Source organism: Bubalus bubalis, chromosome 19 (assembly GCF_019923935.1).
Source record: "Bubalus bubalis isolate 160015118507 breed Murrah chromosome 19, NDDB_SH_1, whole genome shotgun sequence".
NCBI lineage: Eukaryota > Metazoa > Chordata > Mammalia > Artiodactyla > Bovidae > Bubalus > Bubalus bubalis.
The window spans coordinates 13,585,689-13,605,789 of record NC_059175.1 but is presented as its reverse complement, the minus strand read 5'-3'; the positions used below and the strand labels follow the sequence as shown (position 1 = coordinate 13,605,789).

General features: G+C 40.1%; 1 protein-coding gene across 2 annotated transcripts in view; it reads left to right on the top strand.

Annotated features, from left to right (window-relative positions):
- Positions 1 to 20,101, top strand: part of NLN (neurolysin) — a 94,172-nt gene that overhangs the window by 14,258 nt on the left and 59,813 nt on the right. For both annotated transcript variants that reach the window (XM_006044450.4, XM_044932467.2), the window contains one exon: positions 18,080 to 18,339. In XM_006044450.4, coding sequence (XP_006044512.1) covers positions 18,080 to 18,339 — 260 coding nt within the window. The remainder of the gene's footprint in view (positions 1 to 18,079; positions 18,340 to 20,101) is intronic.

The window sequence follows — 20,101 nt, the reverse complement described above, 5'->3', positions numbered from 1 at the left end:
CTGTAAATCTCTTTTCGGACACCTTTCCTTGAACAGACATACATGCTGGAGTCTCTCCCACACACACTTCCATCTGAAACACTCCCTCAACCCACCAGGTGTGCACTTTTCCTTACCCTACTTTTTCCAGACTTCCCCAGTGTTCTTATCTACATACTGTCCTGAGAGGCCCCAGTCCATTCGAAGATTTGTACATCTGAAGACGTCTGTAGCTGTGTCTCCCATCTGAACCCCTCTCCTTGCCTTTAGGTTCATATTTCCAGTTGCCAGATCACCACGCTTTAAAACCCTGGCATATCTCATAAGCACTTAAAAATCAACATTTTCTTCATTTATTGGTCAAATATATTTTGTGCTCTAGTTTCTTCTTGTGTGGGTGTATGCACAGTCACTCAGTCCTGTCTGACCCTCTGTGGTCCCATGGGACCCTCTATATCCCACCAAGTTCCTCTCTCCATGGAATTTTCCAAACAAGAATACTGAAGCGGGTTGGCATTTCCTTCTCCAGGGACTCTTCCCCACCCAAGCATTATAGCCGCATTTCTTGCATCTCCCACATTGGCAGGCAGACTCTTTACCATTGTGCCACCTGGGAAGTCCCTCTAGTTTCTTCTTATGTGTGCTTTAATTTTCTCTCGGGGTTTACTCCATGTATTATCCCTTTTAATCTGCTTGTCAGCTTGTATGGGTTTTTCAAAGTTAAGTTATCATTTCTGAAGCTTACCTAGTAATGTTTCCCGAAAGCTGACCTTGTATTTTCATCTTGCTTAGGAAATGTTTTAAGAACTTTTTTTTTATATTTATTGGTGAGGAAACTCTCTTCTCTGCTTCAAAGAGTAGCTTTAAAGGGTTGGGAAGATCCCCTGGAGAAGGGAAAGGCTACCCACTCCAGTATTCTGGCCTGGAGAATTCCGTGGACTGCATAGTCCATGGGGTTGCAACGAGTCAGACACAACTGAGCGACATTCACTATCACAAAAGTAAATGACATTTGAATTCCCCCTAGAAGAAGGACCAGACCAGCGGGATAATTGGAACATGGCGTGGGCCAACACAGAGCCATGTGGGCCGTGCCCTCTGACTATGTCTCTGCCTATCTCAATTAGGACAGGAGGATATCAAGAAAAGTAATGTATTAGGTTAATAACTATGGGTAACTTGAAGAGAATGGCCGAATTGCCAGAATGATTGGTGTGATTGCTGATACGTATTTAACAGCATTGATGTTGGAGTTACCTTGGATGAGTGATCTTAGATAAGTGATTTGACCTCTCTGTGCCTCAGTGTCTCTGTCACAGTGTTGTTCAAAGATTAAATGAGTTCATATATGTAAAGCCAAACAGCAGCTAGAGGCTTATTCATTAACTCGATGATGTAGCAAGCCAGCCGTCTAATACTTGTGCTCCAGGTTGTCAGCCTTAAGTTGGAGATACACTAGAAAGCAGTATCCCTTTGAAGCTTCTCTAATAATCCATTTATAATGTAACATTCATTATATCTGCAATGATTACTTCTGACTTCATATCACTGAGCTTTGTTCTGAATTCAAGAATTTAAACCACCTGATTTTTTTAGGCCCTTTCCAACTGTGAATTTATGAATCTTCATTTACTGGTCAAATATATTTTGTGCTCTAGTTTCTTCTTGTGTGAGTGTATGCACAGTCACTCAGTCCTGTCTGACCCTCTGTGGTCCCATGGGACCCTCTATATCCCACCAAGTTCCTCTCTCCATGGAATTTTCCAAACAAGAATATTGAAGCGGGTTGGCATTTCCTTCTCCAGGGACTCTTCCCCACCCAAGCATTATAGCTGCATTTCTTGCATCTCCCACATTGGCAGGCAGACTCTTTACCATTGTGCCACCTGGGAAGTCCCTCTAGTTTCTTCTTATGTGTGCTTTAATTTTCTCTCGGGGTTTACTCCATGTATTATCCCTTTTAATCTGCTCGTCAGCTTGTGTGGCTTTTTCAATGTTAAGTTATCATGTTTTTCAAATCACGTGTCTGAGTTTAGAATAGCAACTAGAGCTTTTTTTTTTTTTTTTTAGTGTGTAAATTTTCAGTCATAACTAAAAGTCATGAAATTAGGATAGCTTTAAAATTGTCAGCTCATTGTATATAGAATCTAGATAGAAAAATGGTAGTGATGAACCCGTTTGCAGGGCAGGAATACAGACACACACATAGAGGACATACTTGTGGACACAGTGGGGGAAGAAGAGGGGGGATAAATTGAGAGTGGCATTGAAATATATATACTACCATGTGCAAAATAGATAGGTATTGGGAAGCTGCTATATAACACAGGGAAATCAGCTTGGTGTTCTGTGATGACCTGAAGGGGTGGGATGGGAGTGGGAGGGAGGTCTAAGAGGGAGGGGATATATGTACACTTATAGCTGATTCATGTTGAACAGCAGAAACCAGCACAACATTGTAAAACAATTATCCTCCAATTAAAAAACATTTTTAAATGTCAGCTCATGGCCAAACTCTTTTCATGTACCTCTTCATCCTCCAATTACTTTGAAACATATGCCCAATATTACTTTAATAGTAAGTATTTCATATAGCTCTGAGATAAATTTTTTTCAAAAATATATAACCACAATACCATTGTCACATGTGAAAATAATGAACACTCATTTGTGGTTGAACCAGTCTTTAAAAAGAAAAGCAAGCTAGTTATTACCCAGGCCTAGGAAGAGGATTTAGACATCATTGTTCACTCAACAAAACCCATGCGTAGATGACCCCAAAAAAAGACTAAGTATAAAATAATGTACTGAGGAGAGAAATCTCTCTCCTGAGTAATTTATTAAGGATTTCAATTCTGAAAAGTATGCCCCAAACACCAATAAAATGTGCCAGAAGCAATTTATTCATCCTCCTAGAGAAAAATAAAGATGGAATGTCTTTTTGAGTTGTGGTTTTCCTTGTATGTGGTAGACCCTTTGGTAATGAATTATTGAAGAAGTCTTGATTTCATTTGTGACACAGCACTCTATTTATTCTAGATGCTTCAGAGTCTCAGGTGGCTTTTCTTAAGCCAATTAAAAGATTTAAGAAAAGTCTTTGTCCATTTATAATAACTTTATTTAAAATTTATAATGAGGAAACCACTGTCCTACACACAAAACTAGAAGAAAGTCAATTTGACTATTATTCTATTCTTTTTCTTGTTTTTCAGAATCTGCCACTTTTCTATTTCATCCTATATAAACTGAGTGATAGGAACCTTTTCTTAAGTTCTGTTTATTTAAAGTAGAAATATTACAAACATCTCTAGTATCACAGTGCTTCATAAGACCTTAAGCCATTTCTTTCAAAAGATTTTTATTTTTATTCCTGTTTCTTGGAAAAGATGACTTTGAAGAGTCCTTTTTTCATTTATTTGCAATGAAATTTGGAAACAAGAACTTACTTCCATTACATTCCAAAATCTAAAATAAAATTACCTTTTTTCATTTTTTTTTAAATGGGTCCCTAACATTTTAAGAAAGAGTTGAAAGTGGGTCCTTCATTCCCAGGGGAGCCTTCATATAATATAATTGGGTCTACTCTTAAGCCTTGTTGATAGAGGAAATTGTACACACTGAGATTATATGTGGTGCTGTTTCCAAATAGTATGTTTTCACCATGTAAGATGGAGATTGAACCATTATTGTTTCCCTGGTCACTTTAGTCATCAAATTTAAGTGCTATGTTTATTTTTATATTAAAATGGGATGGTATAATGAGAGAAAATGGATAATGCTTTTGACTTTATCAGCTACTAGAAGTACTCAGAATAAAGACCACTGGAATATCTCCATATTTGGGATAATTCTGCTCTGTATTCAGTATGTTTGTAGCTGAGTTCATGGTGTACCTTTCTGTAAATGGCTGTTTATGGGAAGTGTAGTGTTACCTTTTCAAGAGTACTTTGAAAGTTCAAACTTTTCATACAGTTTCTTTCTAGAGCTGCTTAACATTTTCTGCCCAATCTAAAAATTACTTTCCTATGCCAGCAGGTGGAAGCAAGAGCAGTTGAATCATAAGACTGCTTTCTAAGTATACTGGCATGTCCTGTAGATAATCTGTCCATGACTCAAAGTATCTTTATGATCTATCCCTTATTTTAATTACTTTTCTTCAGCAACTTTATTATCCTAGCACTTTCTCTTGATTGCTTTATCACTGTATTTACTTAGTGTTGGGGCTGAATTTACTAATCATTCTAAGGCAGGCTAATTTAGATTTTTTTTATTGCTTTCTTATACTTGATTTAACAGTTGCAACATATATGCTGTGTGCCTGTACATTCTTCCACATTTGCCGAAAAGTAAAAAGATAACTAAGATACGGTCTTCATTCTCAAAGAGCTTACTTTCTAGTGGAATGAGAAGGATGTTGTCTTCATTCTTGGCCTGGCCTGGGAAGAACAGATCACTCAGCCATCCTAGTGGATCTCCAACTAACCTATGGCTGGCATTCAGTATTCATACAGATTTTAATTCATTCAACGAATATTTACCAAGTACTAGGTACTGTAGAGGAGCTTAATTTATAAACTTGTGCTTTTTTCCTAACAGAACTTAAAAAAAAGAAAAAAGACCAAAACACTCTTCAGGAGAAGTATCATTTATTTTTAAAATTTTCAATTCAGATTTTATAGATGCAGTTGACATGTAGACCCTAAAACATTAAACTTAGGATTTAGAAGTTATAAGTAACTACTGTGAGTAACATTTCCTAGAATATACTTAGAAGACCTTCCACAAATACTAATCAAAATAAAAATAAAAGTAAGCTATTCTAGGGGTTTCCCCAGAGGCTCACTGGTAAAGAATCCACTGGCAATGCAGGAGACACTGGTTTGATCCCTGGAACGGGAAGATCCTCTGGAGGAGGATATGGCAGCCCACTCCAGTATTCTTGCCTGGAAAATCCCATGGACAGAGGAGCTTGTTGAGCTACAGTCTATCAGATCACAAAGAGTCAGACACAACTGAAGCGACTGAGCACAAGCTATTCTGTATAAATTCTATTAGCTGTTTGTTGACAGCTAATAATAATAATAAAGTATTTTATACAAAGAATATAAAAGAAAGAGGAAAACCAAGTTCTACGGTTGTGTGTGTGCACGCTTAGAAATATAAGAATCTCCCCAAGGTAGAGTTACTTGTTCTGTCTTACAAATTTCCCCATCACTTTATTCGTATAAAATTTGCTGCCTGATGTTCTCATCTATCTCTGTGTCTCTTCTTCACAAGTCTATAAGCTGAAAGGCAGGAACTGTGATCTTATTCATCTTCATAATCTCAGTATTTACTAAAGGAATGAGCGAATCAACTAATTTATTTCATGGGAAAGCCCTTTGTAACGAGCCCTTTTGAGAGTGGGAGATAAAATCTGCAATGGAGGCATAATCACAGAGGATGGTAACAAATCAGTATTTTTACCTGAGAAATCACCAGGGAATAAAGAACTAGCACTCATTGCATAGGATGCCTCAGCTGAGCCTTGTTTACAAGAAATGTATATTATTGGTTTGCCTGAGTACCTTAAGAAAGCATTTGGAACTTCCTAGGCATACACTTCATCAGGTGGTACACTTGCTTACCTAAGAATAATCGAAGGGCTCTGGAAAAAGTGAGGCCTGAGTGCAAAGTGTCACCATCAGCTTGTCTCAGTTTGAGTTGTTTTACTCTTTTGATGCCTTCAAACTGTGGTGCTGGAGGACTCCTGAAAGTACCGTAGACAGCAAGAAGATCAACCAGTCAATCTTAAGGGAGATCAACCCCGAATATTCACTGGAAGGACTGATGCTGAAGGTGAAGCTCCAGTATTTTTGTCATCTGATGCAAACAGACAAGTCATTGGAAAAGTCCCTGATGCTGGGAAAGGTTGAAGGCAGAAGGAGAAGAGGGCATCAGAGGATGAGATGGCTGGATGGTATCACCAATGTAATGAACTTGAACTTGGGCAAACTCTGGGAGATGATGAGGGACAGGGAGGCCCGGCATGCTTCAGTCCATGGGGTCACAAAGAGTCTGACGTGACTGGGCGACAGAACAACAACAGCCATTCTTCAGACATGTCACAAAAAGGTGCTCATGCGTGCTTGGTCTGTTTCTCAGAGACGGATGAAAGCTTAAGTGGGCACCCTTCCACAGTCCTGGCAGCAGCCCTTCAGAGAGTGGTACAGAGAGATCAGACAAGTGATGTCAGTGTATATGCTTTAGCTGCCTACCTTCTCTCCTCATTACAATCAGGGCGGAAAAATCAGGAAGATGCAGATGGTGACAAATCTGATTTTTTTTTTTCTAAGATTCAGGTGCAACATGAATATAGCATGGTAGTTAAGAATATGGGCTTTGTAATTAGGGTTTAAATTCCAGCTCCATACCAGCTGTATGACCTTGAGCACACTATTTCTGTCTGCCCAGGAAAATTGTATTAATAATGCCTACCTCTTAGCTGGTTGGGAGGATTGAATAAGAAAATGCATGTAAGTTCTTGGTATAGTGCCTGGCATATTAATTTACTTTCGCTAAATATTAGGGGTGATGATGATGCTCATCATTCACATGTGTGACCAGTTGCTAGCTTAGGAGCATAGGTGAAGAGTGGTAAACTGAGGCTGAGAATCCAGGAGAAAGATCAAGTTTTGAACGTGTCGCATTTGAGATATCTATGGGTCTGGAGCCCCATCTTGACATCTGGATGGACTCATGGGAAAACACCCAACTATTCTGAATGGTTACAGGAAGAGAAGCCAGCAAAGGAGACTAAGAAGAAATGGTCAGAAAAATTGAAGGACTAGGAAAGCAGAAAAGCGACATTGCCAGAGTGCTTTTGGTAGAAGAATCAGTGACAAACAAGGCAGTGTAGTCAGAACATGAAAAAATTACAGGACTCAAAAGCTGAAGACCATGGGTTAGGGGACACATCTTTCTTTAAAATTCAAAGAAAGAAAGTGGGACTAAGTAGAGATATAAGTGCCATTTTTTGTATTTTAATTATATTTTTTGTAAACTTAAAAACCAAGCTGGAATGGTCTTTCTGGACATTAATTCCACTAAAAAACATCAAAAGAAATGATCTTGGCCAAGAATTTGATTCTCTGTTTGCTGTTAAAGTTGACTTATTCTAAGGCATTTAATTCCAGAACATTCTGTTCATAAAACAGTTTGATCCTAAGTCAAATTAAAAGGTCTGCAAATGAAAAAGCTGTTGTCTGGAACACTAGTGGCTCAAATACCAGATGTTTAACTTCGTTAGGGGCTTGTTGTTGTTGTTGTTCAGTCGCTAAGTCATGTCTGACTCCTTCCAACCCCATAGACTGTAGCATGCCAGGCTTCCCTGTCCTTCACTATCTCCCAGAGTTTGCTCAGACTCATGTCCATTGAGTCAGTGATGCTGTCTAAACATCTCAACCTCTGCTGCCCCTTTCTCGTTTTGTCTTCAGTCTTTCCCATCATCAGGGTCTTTTCCAATGAGTCAGCTCTTTGCATTAGGTGGCCAAAGTATTGGAGCTTTAGCATCAGTCCTTCCAATGAATATTCAGGGTTGATTTCCTTGAGGATTGACTGGTTTGATCTTCTTGCTGTCCAAGGGACTCTAAAGACTTTTCACCAGCACCATAGTTTGAAAGCATCAATTCTTGAACGCTCAGCTTTCTTTATGGTCCAACTCTCACATCCATATGTGACTACTGGAAAAACCATAACTTTGACTATACAGACCTTTGTTGGCAGAGTGATGTGTCTGCTTTATAATATGCTGTCTAGGTTTGTCATAGCTTTCATTCCAAAGAGCAAGGGTCTTCTTTCATGGCTGCAGTCATTGTCCATAGTGATTTTGGAGCCCAACAAAATAAAAATCTGTCACTGCTTCCAGTTTTTCCCCTTCTATGAAGTGATGGACCAGATGCCATGATCTTAGTTTTTTGAATGTTTCAAGAAGTTTCAAGCCAGCTTTTTTACTCTCCTCTTTCACCTTCAACAAGAGGCTCTTTAGTTTGTCTTTGCTTACTGCCATTAGAATGGTATCATCTACATATATGAGGTTGTTGATGTGGGAGACCTGGGTTCAATCCCTGGGTTGGGAAGATCCCCTGGAGGAGGGAAAGGCTACCCACTCCAGTATTCTGGCCCGGAGAATTTCATGGACCATACAGTCCATGGTGTCGCAAAGAGTCAGACACGTAGAAACTGCTCGGTAAATGACTCCTCCTTTCCTCACTGTCTCTGTTCTTTCTTCCCTCCAAAGAAGACACCAGGGAACTGCTTTATGAGTCAAAAAGAGAAAGGGTACCAACAGGAGGATACAGGCATACACTCATTCCTGAAAGGAGATCACCTAGCGCAGCACTGCCATCTAGACCTTTCCGCTCTGATGCTGATATTCTCTGTCTGTTCAGTATGGTTGCCACTTGCCATGGTGGCTGTTGAGCATTTGAAGTGTGCCTAGTGCAACTAAAGAACTACGTTTTTTGTTTTGTTTACTTTAAATAACCACATGTGGCTACTGTGTTAGAAAGGATAGATGTAAGGGATAACGTGCTGCCTAGCTCGAGGCTTCAAGGTAGAAGAATGCTAGGTGCCTAAAGGAACAGGCGATCCTTGAGGAGTTGCACGGCTGGGATTTGGCATTGATGAAATCCAAAATTAAGGAGTCCCGTACGCTCTGCTGAAAGGAGCCTGGACTTGAGCTGTGGCTTCTAAGTTGTAAGGCGGGGGTGATTTAGTTAGATCAATGGCTGAAAAAGACAACTTTGTGATTAGTGGGAATCAAGATTGAAAAGGCATGGTTCTGACAAAATAACCAGAGAAGAACTAACTAAAAGAGACACAGAAATACCACTTGAGAGGTTGGTGAAATGCAGCCCTCATAGCTTGAACAGAAACATTAGTTCCAAAGTAAATACTGGGAATGTTTGCCAAGTATTTTAAAGAATTGGAACAAATTTCAGGAAATGCCATGCAGACTGTAAACTACAACACTATAGGAAAAGGATGGGAGCATGGATTAAATATAAATTCTGGGGAAGTTGTGACATTTTACGTCATGGAGTTTCACACTAGTCCTGGCCCTAATAAAACACACGTTCCTGTATGGATGTTTATTTGTGATAATGAAGGGAGATAGTGTTGTGATGCTGTTTCAGCCGTGTCAGTACCATCTCGTCTCAAACACATAAAGCATCTACAGTGTGCTCAGCGAGATGCTAGGGTTGTGACACCAGATGAGTACAATGGTTATTGTGCTAGAAGAGTCCTAGTCTGATTTGGCATACAACACCAGCCAGTTGAACAAGTGGATGACAGTTACTTCTGTGTCTAAAATAGATGCCACAGCTAAAAGGTGATACAAGCTCAGATCTATATGAACTGACACAGTCAAAGACACCCTGTGGAAGGACGTGGAGGCCTTTATGCTTCAAAAGAAAATGAACCCAGTAAATTAGAATATTTCTTTAAAATATTTCTTCATTTTTGGCTCTGTTGGGTCTTAGTTGCAGCACACGCAATCTTTCTTCACAGCGCATGGACCTTCCTAGCTGTGGCGTGAGGACTTAGTTGCTCTGTGGCACGTGGGATCTTCCCGGACCAGGGATGGGACCCGTGTTCCCTGCATTGACAGGTGGATTCTTAACCCCTGGATCACCAGGGAAGTCCCAATCAGAACATTTCTGAAAGTACATTCCATAAAATATTTTCCTAAATTTTTCAGACAATTATTAACTAACAGTAACAATGGCATGCTCATTTGTCAAAACAAAATTCTTTAGCCTGGTAATCTCAGTCAAAATCTGTGCCGCTTGCTTTCTTCGCCTAAATATTTGGTGTTTGGACACAGGAGACCAGAGTCCCAGCAAATGCATCTTCCTGTCAATTCTACTATGGTATTTTGTATTATTTCTTGGTTAGAAATTCAGAGCTGTGTGTTGAAAGTGCTTCAAAGACAGAGGAGAAAATGAAGGTGTGGTTGGGACTGAAATAATAGCCTGGGAGTCTGTGGAGAGCAGGCAAGAAAGCTAGAGTTTAATTAGACTGTGGGAATCTTGGATTTAATCTAGATTTTCATGTTCACATAACTGCATGTAATAACTCCTGTAGGGAAAGACAAGATCACGGTGTGTTGCCTGCTTTCAAATTTTGTAGCTCTCAGTTGCAAAAAGTCAATAAAAAATCCTCAATAGATCCTCAAGGGTACAAGCGCAGTTGCTAGAATGACGGCGGGCGCGCTGGTTTTCCTCCCCAAGTGCAGTTCCCCGGGGCTGCCGAGACACTGAAGGGAAGGGATCAAGGTACCAGCATCCAAAGCACCTAATGAGATTGAAATCATAATAAAGGGGCAAAGAAGGGATACTCAGCGAAAAAACAGTGGACGAGAGAAAGCAGAGACAATGAAGGGAGAAAAATTCTCAATAGATCAAAATGTTTTAGTTAGAAGTATTAGGGAATCCTTCTGTCTCAATCCCTTTTCTTCAGTAACAAGAATTATATCCTGAATGGAACTACGACAGAATCCCAGACGGTGAGAAAAGAAGGTATAAGATTAAAATTTTCATGTGTTCTGTTGACCATGAAATCATGATCTCTAACATCTGTTCCTTTCTTCTTACCACATCTACATTTAGGAAATCATTGCACTTTAAGGTAGCTTCTTGTTAGTTGCCATGGAAGCCATACAGGGGTGATCATGGGTACAGCCATTAAGCCAAGATAGAGCTGCTGACATCTTCATCAGTTTAACCAAGTTAAGATCAGGTGTGCTGTGACCAAACACTCCATCTTTCGATAAATGTTAGGAAATAAATGAAAACCAGAGGAAGTCATCATATCGGTGAGATGTTTGACATAATTTTCTTTTTTCTTTTTTTTTTTTTTAAATTTTATTTTATTTTTAAACTTTACATAACTGTATTAGTTTTGCCAAATATCAAAATGAATCCGCCACAGGTATACATGTGTTCCCCATCCTGAACCCTCCTCCCTCCTCCCTCCCCATTCCATCCCTCTGGGTCATCCCAGTGCACCAGCCCCTAGCATCCAGTATCGTGCATCGAACCTGGACTGGCAACTCGTTTCATACATGATATTTTACATGTTTCAATGCCATTCTCCCAAATCTTCCCACCCTCTCCCTCTCCCACAGAGTCCATAAGACTGTTCTATACATCAGTGTCTCTTTTGCTGTCTCGTACACAGGGTTATTGTTACCATCTTTCTAAATTCCATATATATGCGTTAGTATACTGTATTGGTGTTTTTCTTTCTGGCTTACTTCACTCTGTATAATTGGCTCCAGTTTCATCCACCTCATTAGAACTGATTCAAATGTATTCTTTTTAATGGCTGAATAATACTCCATTGTGTATATGTACCACAGCTTTCTTATCCATTCTTTTAAAGCTATTTAACATTAATGAAACGTGTCCATAGTAGTTGGTTTGTACTAAGACGAGTGGTGAAAGGAGCAGGGTATTGGGATGTAGAAATCTTATGTTTTACTCATCGCTGTCCCTGTTACTATTCCTTACCTCAGTGATCCCATGGCCAGCCTCTTCATCTGTCCTGCAGCTTCCTTGGAAGTCCAACCAATCAGGGCCATGGCTCATTCCTTCAAGGCCTCAGTTCTGTGTATCCATGAGGGATTGTGGGAATATATATTTTGGAAATTTTCAGCCAACACACTACATTTCACATCTCTTATTTTAGGCCACCACCAAGCCTGGGAGACCCTCCAGGCTTGGAAGGTCTTATACTCTGACCTCTGTATGTCTTGTTTTTTTCTCTGCTCATTTCTTCTTGTTTTTTCCTCTGCTCATTTCTTTATCAGCTTTCATTCCCTTTTCAGCCAGGATCCTGTTTGAGGCAAATAGCATAAAACCACATTCAAACTGGCTTTCAACAATAGACTCGAATAACTGGAAAGTCTAGCTCTAGGTCAGGCTTCAGAATTAGTTGATCTAAGGGATCGGTGATGTCAGTAAATATTTGGTTTCCTTCCTTTATTCTTCTAGTCGCAGTATTTATTTCATCGTTTAAGTCAGGTTCCACTCATTCTCTAAGATGGATGCCAGCTGCGGTCAAGGACAGCAACCTGCTCAGTTAGACTCAGGAGGAATGAGACCCCTTTCTCTCACAGCAGTGCTGAGGGTCGGGGATGCATGGGGCCTGGGAAGAAAGCGTGTATATGATCAGATAGGGGAAGAGGTGAATAGCTGGACAAAAAAACACATGCTTAGCTATTGGTCGTACTTGGACTCATCCTTTGTTATTTCCAGAGCCCTTGTCCCATGGGAAACAGACTCCTCCATTTTTTCATATTCTCTGGATCCTCTTTTCTCCTCCTAACCTTTATTGTAATCCATTTAGCTCTGAGGAAAGTATTTCCGCATATCCCTCTTTCTTCCACACGGCATATCACAAAGTAAGGAGGAAAGGTTGATATCTTCTCTGTTCCCGATTCCCTCCTCACCCCCAGCTCTGCTCACAGGCCAGCACCTCTTCACCAAGGCGTAAAAATGCCTCTGAGGCTCACGGTACCCTGCTCATGCTGTTCTCTCCCACCCACCCGGTTGGTCCCCCCCGTTCTTTGATGATTTTAATTTCTGGTTCAGTCTTCTTTTCTGCTCCCAGGCCCAGCCATCAGACTGCTGACTCCAGTGTTCCCAAAGACCGTCTGTCCAGTACTGGGCTGTCGGTTCTCTGCATTCTTCAACTCATTTATATCAGCCATCCACTTCCAGGAAAATATCCTGGTTCTTATCAGGGTTAACCTTTGGTTTCTTAAATTCAGACATCTATTGTTTTTACTAGAGCAAATTTGGAAAACTCAGCAGTGGCCACAGGACTGGAAAAGGTCAGTTTTCATTCCAATCCCAAAGAAAGGCAATGCCAAAGAATGCTCAAACTACCACACAATTGCACTCATCTCACATGCTAGTAAAGTAATGCTCAAAATTCTCCAAGCCAGGCTTCAGCAATATGTGAACTGTGAATTTCCTGATGTTCAAGCTGGTTTTAGAAAAGGAAGAGGAACCAGAGATCAAATTGTCAACATCTGCTGGATCATTGAAAAAGCAAGAGAGTTCCAGAAAAACATCTATTTCTGCTTTATTGACTATGCCAAAGCCTTTGTGTGGATCACAATAAACTGTGGAAAATTCTGAAAGAGATGGGAATACCAGACCACCTGACCTGCCTCTTGAGAAATCTGTATGCAGGTCAGGAAGAAACAGTTAGAACTGGACATGGAACAACAGACTGGTTCCAAATAGGAAAAGGAGTACGTCAAGGCTGTATATTGTCACCCTACTTATTTAACTTATATGCAGAGTACATCATGAGAAACGCTGGACTGGAAGAAGCATAAGCTGGAATCAAGATTGCCAGGAGAAATATCAATAACCTCAGATATGCAGATGACACCACCCTTCTGGCAGAAAGTGAAGAGGAACTAAAGGGCCTCTTGATGAAAGTGAAAGAGGAGAGTGAAAAAGTTGGCTTAAAGCTCAACATTCAGAAAACTAAGATCATGGCATCTGGTCCCATCACTTCATGGGAAATAGATGGGGAAACAGTGGAAACAGTGTCAGACTTTATTTTGGGGGGCTCCAAAATCACTGCAGGTGGTGACTGCAGCCATGAAATTAAAAGACACTTACTCCTTGGAAGGTAAGTTATGACCAACCTAGATAGCATATTCAAAAGCAGAGACATTACTTTGCCAACAAAGGTTCGTCTAGTCAAGGCTATGGTTTTTCCTGTGGTCATGTATGGATGTGAGAGTTGGACTGTGAAGAAGGCTGAGCACCGAAGAATTGATGGTTTTGAACTGTGGTGTTGGAGAAGACTCTTGAGAGTCCCTTGGACTGCAAGGAGATCCAACCAGTCCATTCTAAAGGAGATCAGCCCTGGGATTTCTTTGGAAGGAATGATGCTAAAACTGAAACTCCAGTACTTTGGCCACCTCATGCGAAGATTTGACTCATTGGAAAAGACTCTGATGCTGGGAGGGATTGAGGGCAGGAGGAGAAGGGGACGACAGAGGATGAGATGGCTGGATGGCATCACTGACTCAATGGACGTGAGTCTGAGTGAACTCCGGGAGATGGTGATGGACAAGGAGGCCTGGCATGCTGCGATTCATGGGGTCGCGAAGAGTTGGACACGACTGAGCGACTGAACTGATCTGAACTACTTGTTACATTGTTACCTGTTTCATTGATTTTGCTGAGATTACAGTCTCTCTTCCTATCTCATACAATTTGCTCTGCCCAGGGACATATGCCACTTCTTCCTACCTCCATTAGCACCTTGCTCCACATGTCCCCTTTTTTTTTGGCCAGCCATGCAGCACGTGGGATCTTAGTTCCCCAACCAGGGGTCAAACCCATGCTCCTTGCAGTGGAGGTACAGTCTTACCCATGGGACCACCAGGGAAGTTCCACTTTCGTATGTCATTTAATAGTGAGTGAGTGCATGAAAGCCGCTCACATCAGATCAGATCAGTCGCTCAGTCGTGTCCGACTCTTTGTGACTCCATGAATCACAGCACGCCAGGCCTCCCTGTCCATCACCAGCTCCTGGAGTTCACTCAGACTCACGTCCATCGAGTCAGTGATGCCATCCAGCCATCTCATCCTCTGTCGTCCCCTTCTCCTCCTGCCCCCAATCCCTCCCAGCATCAGAGTCTTTTCCAATGAGTCAGCTCTTCGCCTGAGGTGGCCAAAGTACTGGAGTTTCAGCTTTAGCATCATTCCTTCCAATGAACTCCCAGGACTGATCTCCTTTAGGATGGACTGCTTGGATCTCCTTGCAGTCCAAGGGACTCTCAAGAGTCTTCTCCAACACCACAGTTCGAAAGCATCAATTCTTCGGTGCTCAGTCTTCTTCACAGTCCAACTCTCACATCCATACATGACCACAGGAAAAACTATAGCCTTGACTAGACAGACCTTTGTTGGCAAAGTAATATCTCTGCTTTTGAATATGCTATCTAGGTTGGTCATAACTTACCTTCCAAGGAGTAAGCGTCTTTTAATTTCATGGCTGCAGTTACCATCTCAGTCATGTCCAACTATTTGTGATCCCATGGACTGTAGCCCACCCGGCTCTTCTCTGTCCATGGGATTCTCCAGGCAAGAATACTGGAGTGGGTTGCTGGTCCCTTCTCCAGGGCATCTTCCCAAACCAAACCCAGATGTCATTTAATAAGTAATTTAAAAAACTGGTTTCACACAGAATCATTAAAAATGACAAATTGCTCAAATAATATATTCAAACAGAACATAAATGAGTATTTTAAAATATTTTGATGTAAGAGCAAGACCTTTTTGTTAAATGTGAATCACTTGATCGGCATTCCTCACTGTCCTTGAGTAAACTCTACGCCAAAATGCATTATTTTTCATTTCCAGTTTCAGTCTGTTTAAAGTGAAGCAAGAGCACTCCAGACACGCATAAGTAATCTAAGTTAAGAAACCTGCTGAATCTTTGCAATTCTGTTTTAAATCTTCTCTAACAGCAGTTTTTTGGTTGGCTTTTTAGTAACTGTCCTGTTTAAAGTATTCCCAAGGTATTGACCTAAACAACAGATCATTCTTTTGGCACACATTTAACCAGTTAAGTACTTCAGTTACATGAAAATGAGTATAATAAGTATCAACAGTTCTGTAACAAATAAACTTGACTCTTGGTGAATATATAACTCAGCTGGTTGAAGGAGAAATGTGGAAATACATTGGAAAATAGTCTGCCAGTCTTGAGTATAACCATCAACCAGTATGTTTCATGTAGGAGACCTCAGTTATTAGGAGAGATGGTTAAGGGGGTCAGACGGCTAAGGCTTCTCCTATGTTAATAATGTGCCTTTCTGTGTCTCAGCCCCTTACATGCCTTAGTCTCCTTGTTCTCACAGCCAGCTCCATGGAGAGTTGCTGAGGTGCACTCTCTCAGTTCTTCACCTCCATACCCTCAGTCATAGTAATCTGACTTCCACCCCTACCACCTGGCCGACACTGCTCTTGCCAGAGTCATTAGTGACATTCCTGTTGCTGAATTCAACAGAGACTTTGTGTCTTCTTGAAATTCATACATCACACTGTCCTTCACTCCTCCCTTTTTCCGTGTTCACTTTTCACAATTCCTTGAACCCTTCCTACTTGATTTTCTTTCCTTCCGCTTCAATGATTAGAGTTAGAGTCCGGTTGTTCTGTTCTTCCTCTGCAAATTCCCCAGGGCCAGCTCAACCACCCATGTCACTCCAATTACATTCAACAGTGATGAATTTTGCTGACTTGCACCACAGCCGCTTCAGACTTGGCACGTCCAAAACTGAATTTCTCTGTGTCCCACCAGAGAGCCTCCTCCTTTGTCTAACTTCCCTATTTTAGCAATGGTGCCTCTGTCCCTCTAGTTCCAAGAGAGAAGGCTAGACACCACCTCACCTCTTCCTCAAATACATTCAGTACCAAGTCATAGTGATTTTACTTCCTGAATATCTTCTAAGTTCCCCCTGTTTCCTAGTGAGGTATTCCATAATATTATGCCCCAGTTCCCATCACAGCTTTCCTCTGGAATGAGCCCTCTTTTCTAAACATTTCAACTCATTATAATTTGAGTGTTTTGTTTAAAACACATACCTTTTCTCGTCTCTCACCTGATTGAAACCCTTCAGTGGCTTTGTCGTGACCCTTAGAGTAGGTCTGAACTCTTAAGTGATTCCCAAGGCTCTTCATTCTCGAGTCCGTACTTAAGTTTTTCAGATTTTTCATTCCTTACAGTCTTTACCTTTGGATAACTTCTATACATTGTTCAGATCTTGGCTTGCTCATTGTTCCTTTTAGAAAATCTTTCTAGAGAAGCTCCTTCTGTGATATTTCAGAGTTCTCCCTGTTTACCCTATAAAACTCATCTCAGTGTAGCACAATTACCTATTAATCGATTTGTCTTCCCTATATTATAAATTATATATGTTATAAATAGAAGGGTCCCAGTCAATTGCCTTTGTGTCTTTGGCGCCTGTAACAAGGAGTAGACATAGCGCATGCTTGTAAGTGTTTGTTGAACAAACGACATTAAATCAGTCACTTAGCCTTTCTGAGCCTCAATTGCATCATCTGTTAAAGGCGAATATTGTCCTGCCCACATCATAAGGTCGTTTTGGGGTCTTGTAAGATAATAGGAATTAAGTTGAGTATTCTGGTTAAGAGAGTAGGTTCCTGCTCTCTACTTCTTGGTTTTTAATCCTAGCTCTCACTATATCGCCAGCTGTGTGACCTGGGGCAAGTTAGTTAACTCTTCTGTGTTTTAGTGACCCCCTTGGCTAAATAAAAATAACCACAATATCTACCTCATAGGGTTATTGTGAGTTTTAACTGAAAAGCATTCAGTACAGTACCTAAACACAATAAATGTTAGCTATTATAATATTTTTATTTATAAGCTCTAGAATTCCATATTATAACTATATATGCAAACATATGCCATCAATTTTTAGTTTCAGTATTTTAAGGGGTTAAAGGATTGGTATAATTTTTAATTTTTTCCCCTTTATCTTTTAGGATAATACCATACCAGATTTTATTTTTTAAGTCATAAATTCAAGTCAACATAGTTGATTAACATGAAATTTTAGTAATACATTTTTTTAATTGTTCAATATAAAAATAATTTTGAAAATCCTTCCTGAATATCAAAATATTGAGTTTACATACATAGTAGGTAAATATTAGCAAGAGAAAAATATAAACATTAACATAAGAAAGATTACTGGTTTAATTTATAAAGGACGATTATCAATATTATATCTTTGACACCTAACTTTATTTCTCTGATTTAATTACATAAGTAATTCAGTGTTTGGGAAGTCCAAATTCCATTAACTCTGTAACTAGTCAAGAAAACAAGTAAATACAAGAGCATTTAGTTTCATGAGTATGTATTCACCGGAAAGAAATTTGCTCAATTTGAGTAAAAAGTTCTTTCTAATTTAAAATTTAATTAAATAATACACATTTGTCTGTTGACTTTGGACCAAAAAAGTGCCTAATTTTTATCCTTTTCTGATTCTTTTTAGAGTTGGTGGTTCCAGAATTTTATTCAGAATGACTTTAGGAAGAGAAGAGATGTCTCCCCTTCAGGCAATGTCTTCCTATATGGCAGCTGGTAGGAATGTTTTAAGATGGGATCTTTCACCAGAGCAAATCAAAACAAGAACTGAGGAACTCATCTCGCAGACCAAACAGGTGTACGATGCTATTGGAATGCTTGACATTAAGGAGGTAACTTACGAGAACTGTTTGCAGGCACTGGCAGACATAGAAGTGAAATATATAGGTGAGTAGGATGCAAAAACATATAAATATTTCATTTTGTGGGCATCATAAACCATTTTATGCTTCCCGACTCAACAATTCATTTTCCAATTTTACAAGACATTGATTTTTATACAATGATTTGTAATTGCTTAAATGATTAATGATTCATAATTGCTTAGAATTATATTACCTAAGGTAAAAAATTTTATTATGTGGCCTGTGGTGCTATAAAACATACACTCTTGTTACAGCTGCTTTCTGGAGAGCAATATCTATCAAAACTTTTTAAGACATGCAGGCAGATTCTTTACCAGCTGAGCCACAAAGGAAGCCCAAGAATACTGGAGTGGGTAGCCTATCCCTTCTCCAGTGGTTCTTCCTGACCCAGGAATTGAACTGGGGTCTCCTGCATTGCAAGCAGATTCTTTACCAACTGAGCTATCAGGGAAGCCCTAACAAGTGCATACCCTAGCCCGATAATTAATTCCCCATTTAGGTATAATCTAAGAAATAATTAGATATAGGAAAAATCATGTATAAATTTATGTATAAACAGGTACTCTATCATAGCAGAAGCTTGGAAACAACTGCTAAGTGTCAACTAGTAGAATAGCTAAATAAATTATGGTATATTCCCCCTCTGTAACAGTATGCAGGCATTAAAATCATGTTTAGGAGTAGTATTTAGTAACATTAAAAGGACAGAGAAAGAAAACAAATTTTAATAATGTCTTGGGTACTAAGTTTATAGTTGATTTTTAATTTACTCTTTATACTTTTCTCTATTTTCCATATTTCCTACACTTAAAATATATTATTTTTATAATCTAACTATTGTGTGTTCGGTTATGTCCGACTCTTTGCAGCCCCATGGACTGCAGCCCACCAGTCTCCTCTGTCCCTGGAATTTTCCAGACAAGAATACTGGAAAAGGTTGCCATTTCCTGCTCCAGGGGATCTTCTTGACCCAGGGATCGAACCCACCTCTTGCATCTCCTGCATTGCTGGCGGACTCTTTACCACTGCCCAACCTGGGAAACCCCCAATATAACTATTAGACCCTTTGAATTATAAGGAATGAAGAATCATGCCAGTTATCTCAAAGAAATTTGTAGGATAATTATGCCTAAACAATCTTGGCTGTGTGGTAACTGGGCTTTCTAAGAACATAGGCTATAACTGAATATCATAAACATTTGTATGAATTCTGGAATTTGGAAGGTTGTCCAAAATCTTAAGCAGCCCCAGTGACCAAATCATCTCTTTACCCATACCAAGAGCTCCCTACCCTATGTCCTACCATGACACAGGGACTTGACTGCTTTCTCTTCCCTCTATGTTTCTGTTTCAATTTCTGCCACTTACTACCAGCTTCTTCACTCTCGTTTTTGTTCAGTCACTAAGTCGTTTCTTACTCTTTGAGACCATGGACTGCAGCACAACAGGCTTCCCTGTCCTTCACTATCTCCTGGAGTTTGCTCGAATTCATATGCATTGAGTTGGTGATGCTATCTAACCTCTCACCTTCTACCACCCTCTTCTCCCTGGTGGGTCAGATGGTAAAGAATCTGCGTGCAATACAGGATTCCATCCCTGGGTCAGAAAGATACCCTGGAGAAGGGAATGACTACCCACTCCAGTATTCTTGCCTGAATTCCACAGACAGAGGAGTCTGTTGGGCTACAGTCTATGTGCCCACACAGAATCATGACTCAGTGACTTTTTTTTTTTCCACTCTGATTAATGACCACTAAATTTTGCTACAAGCCTTGAACTTAAAA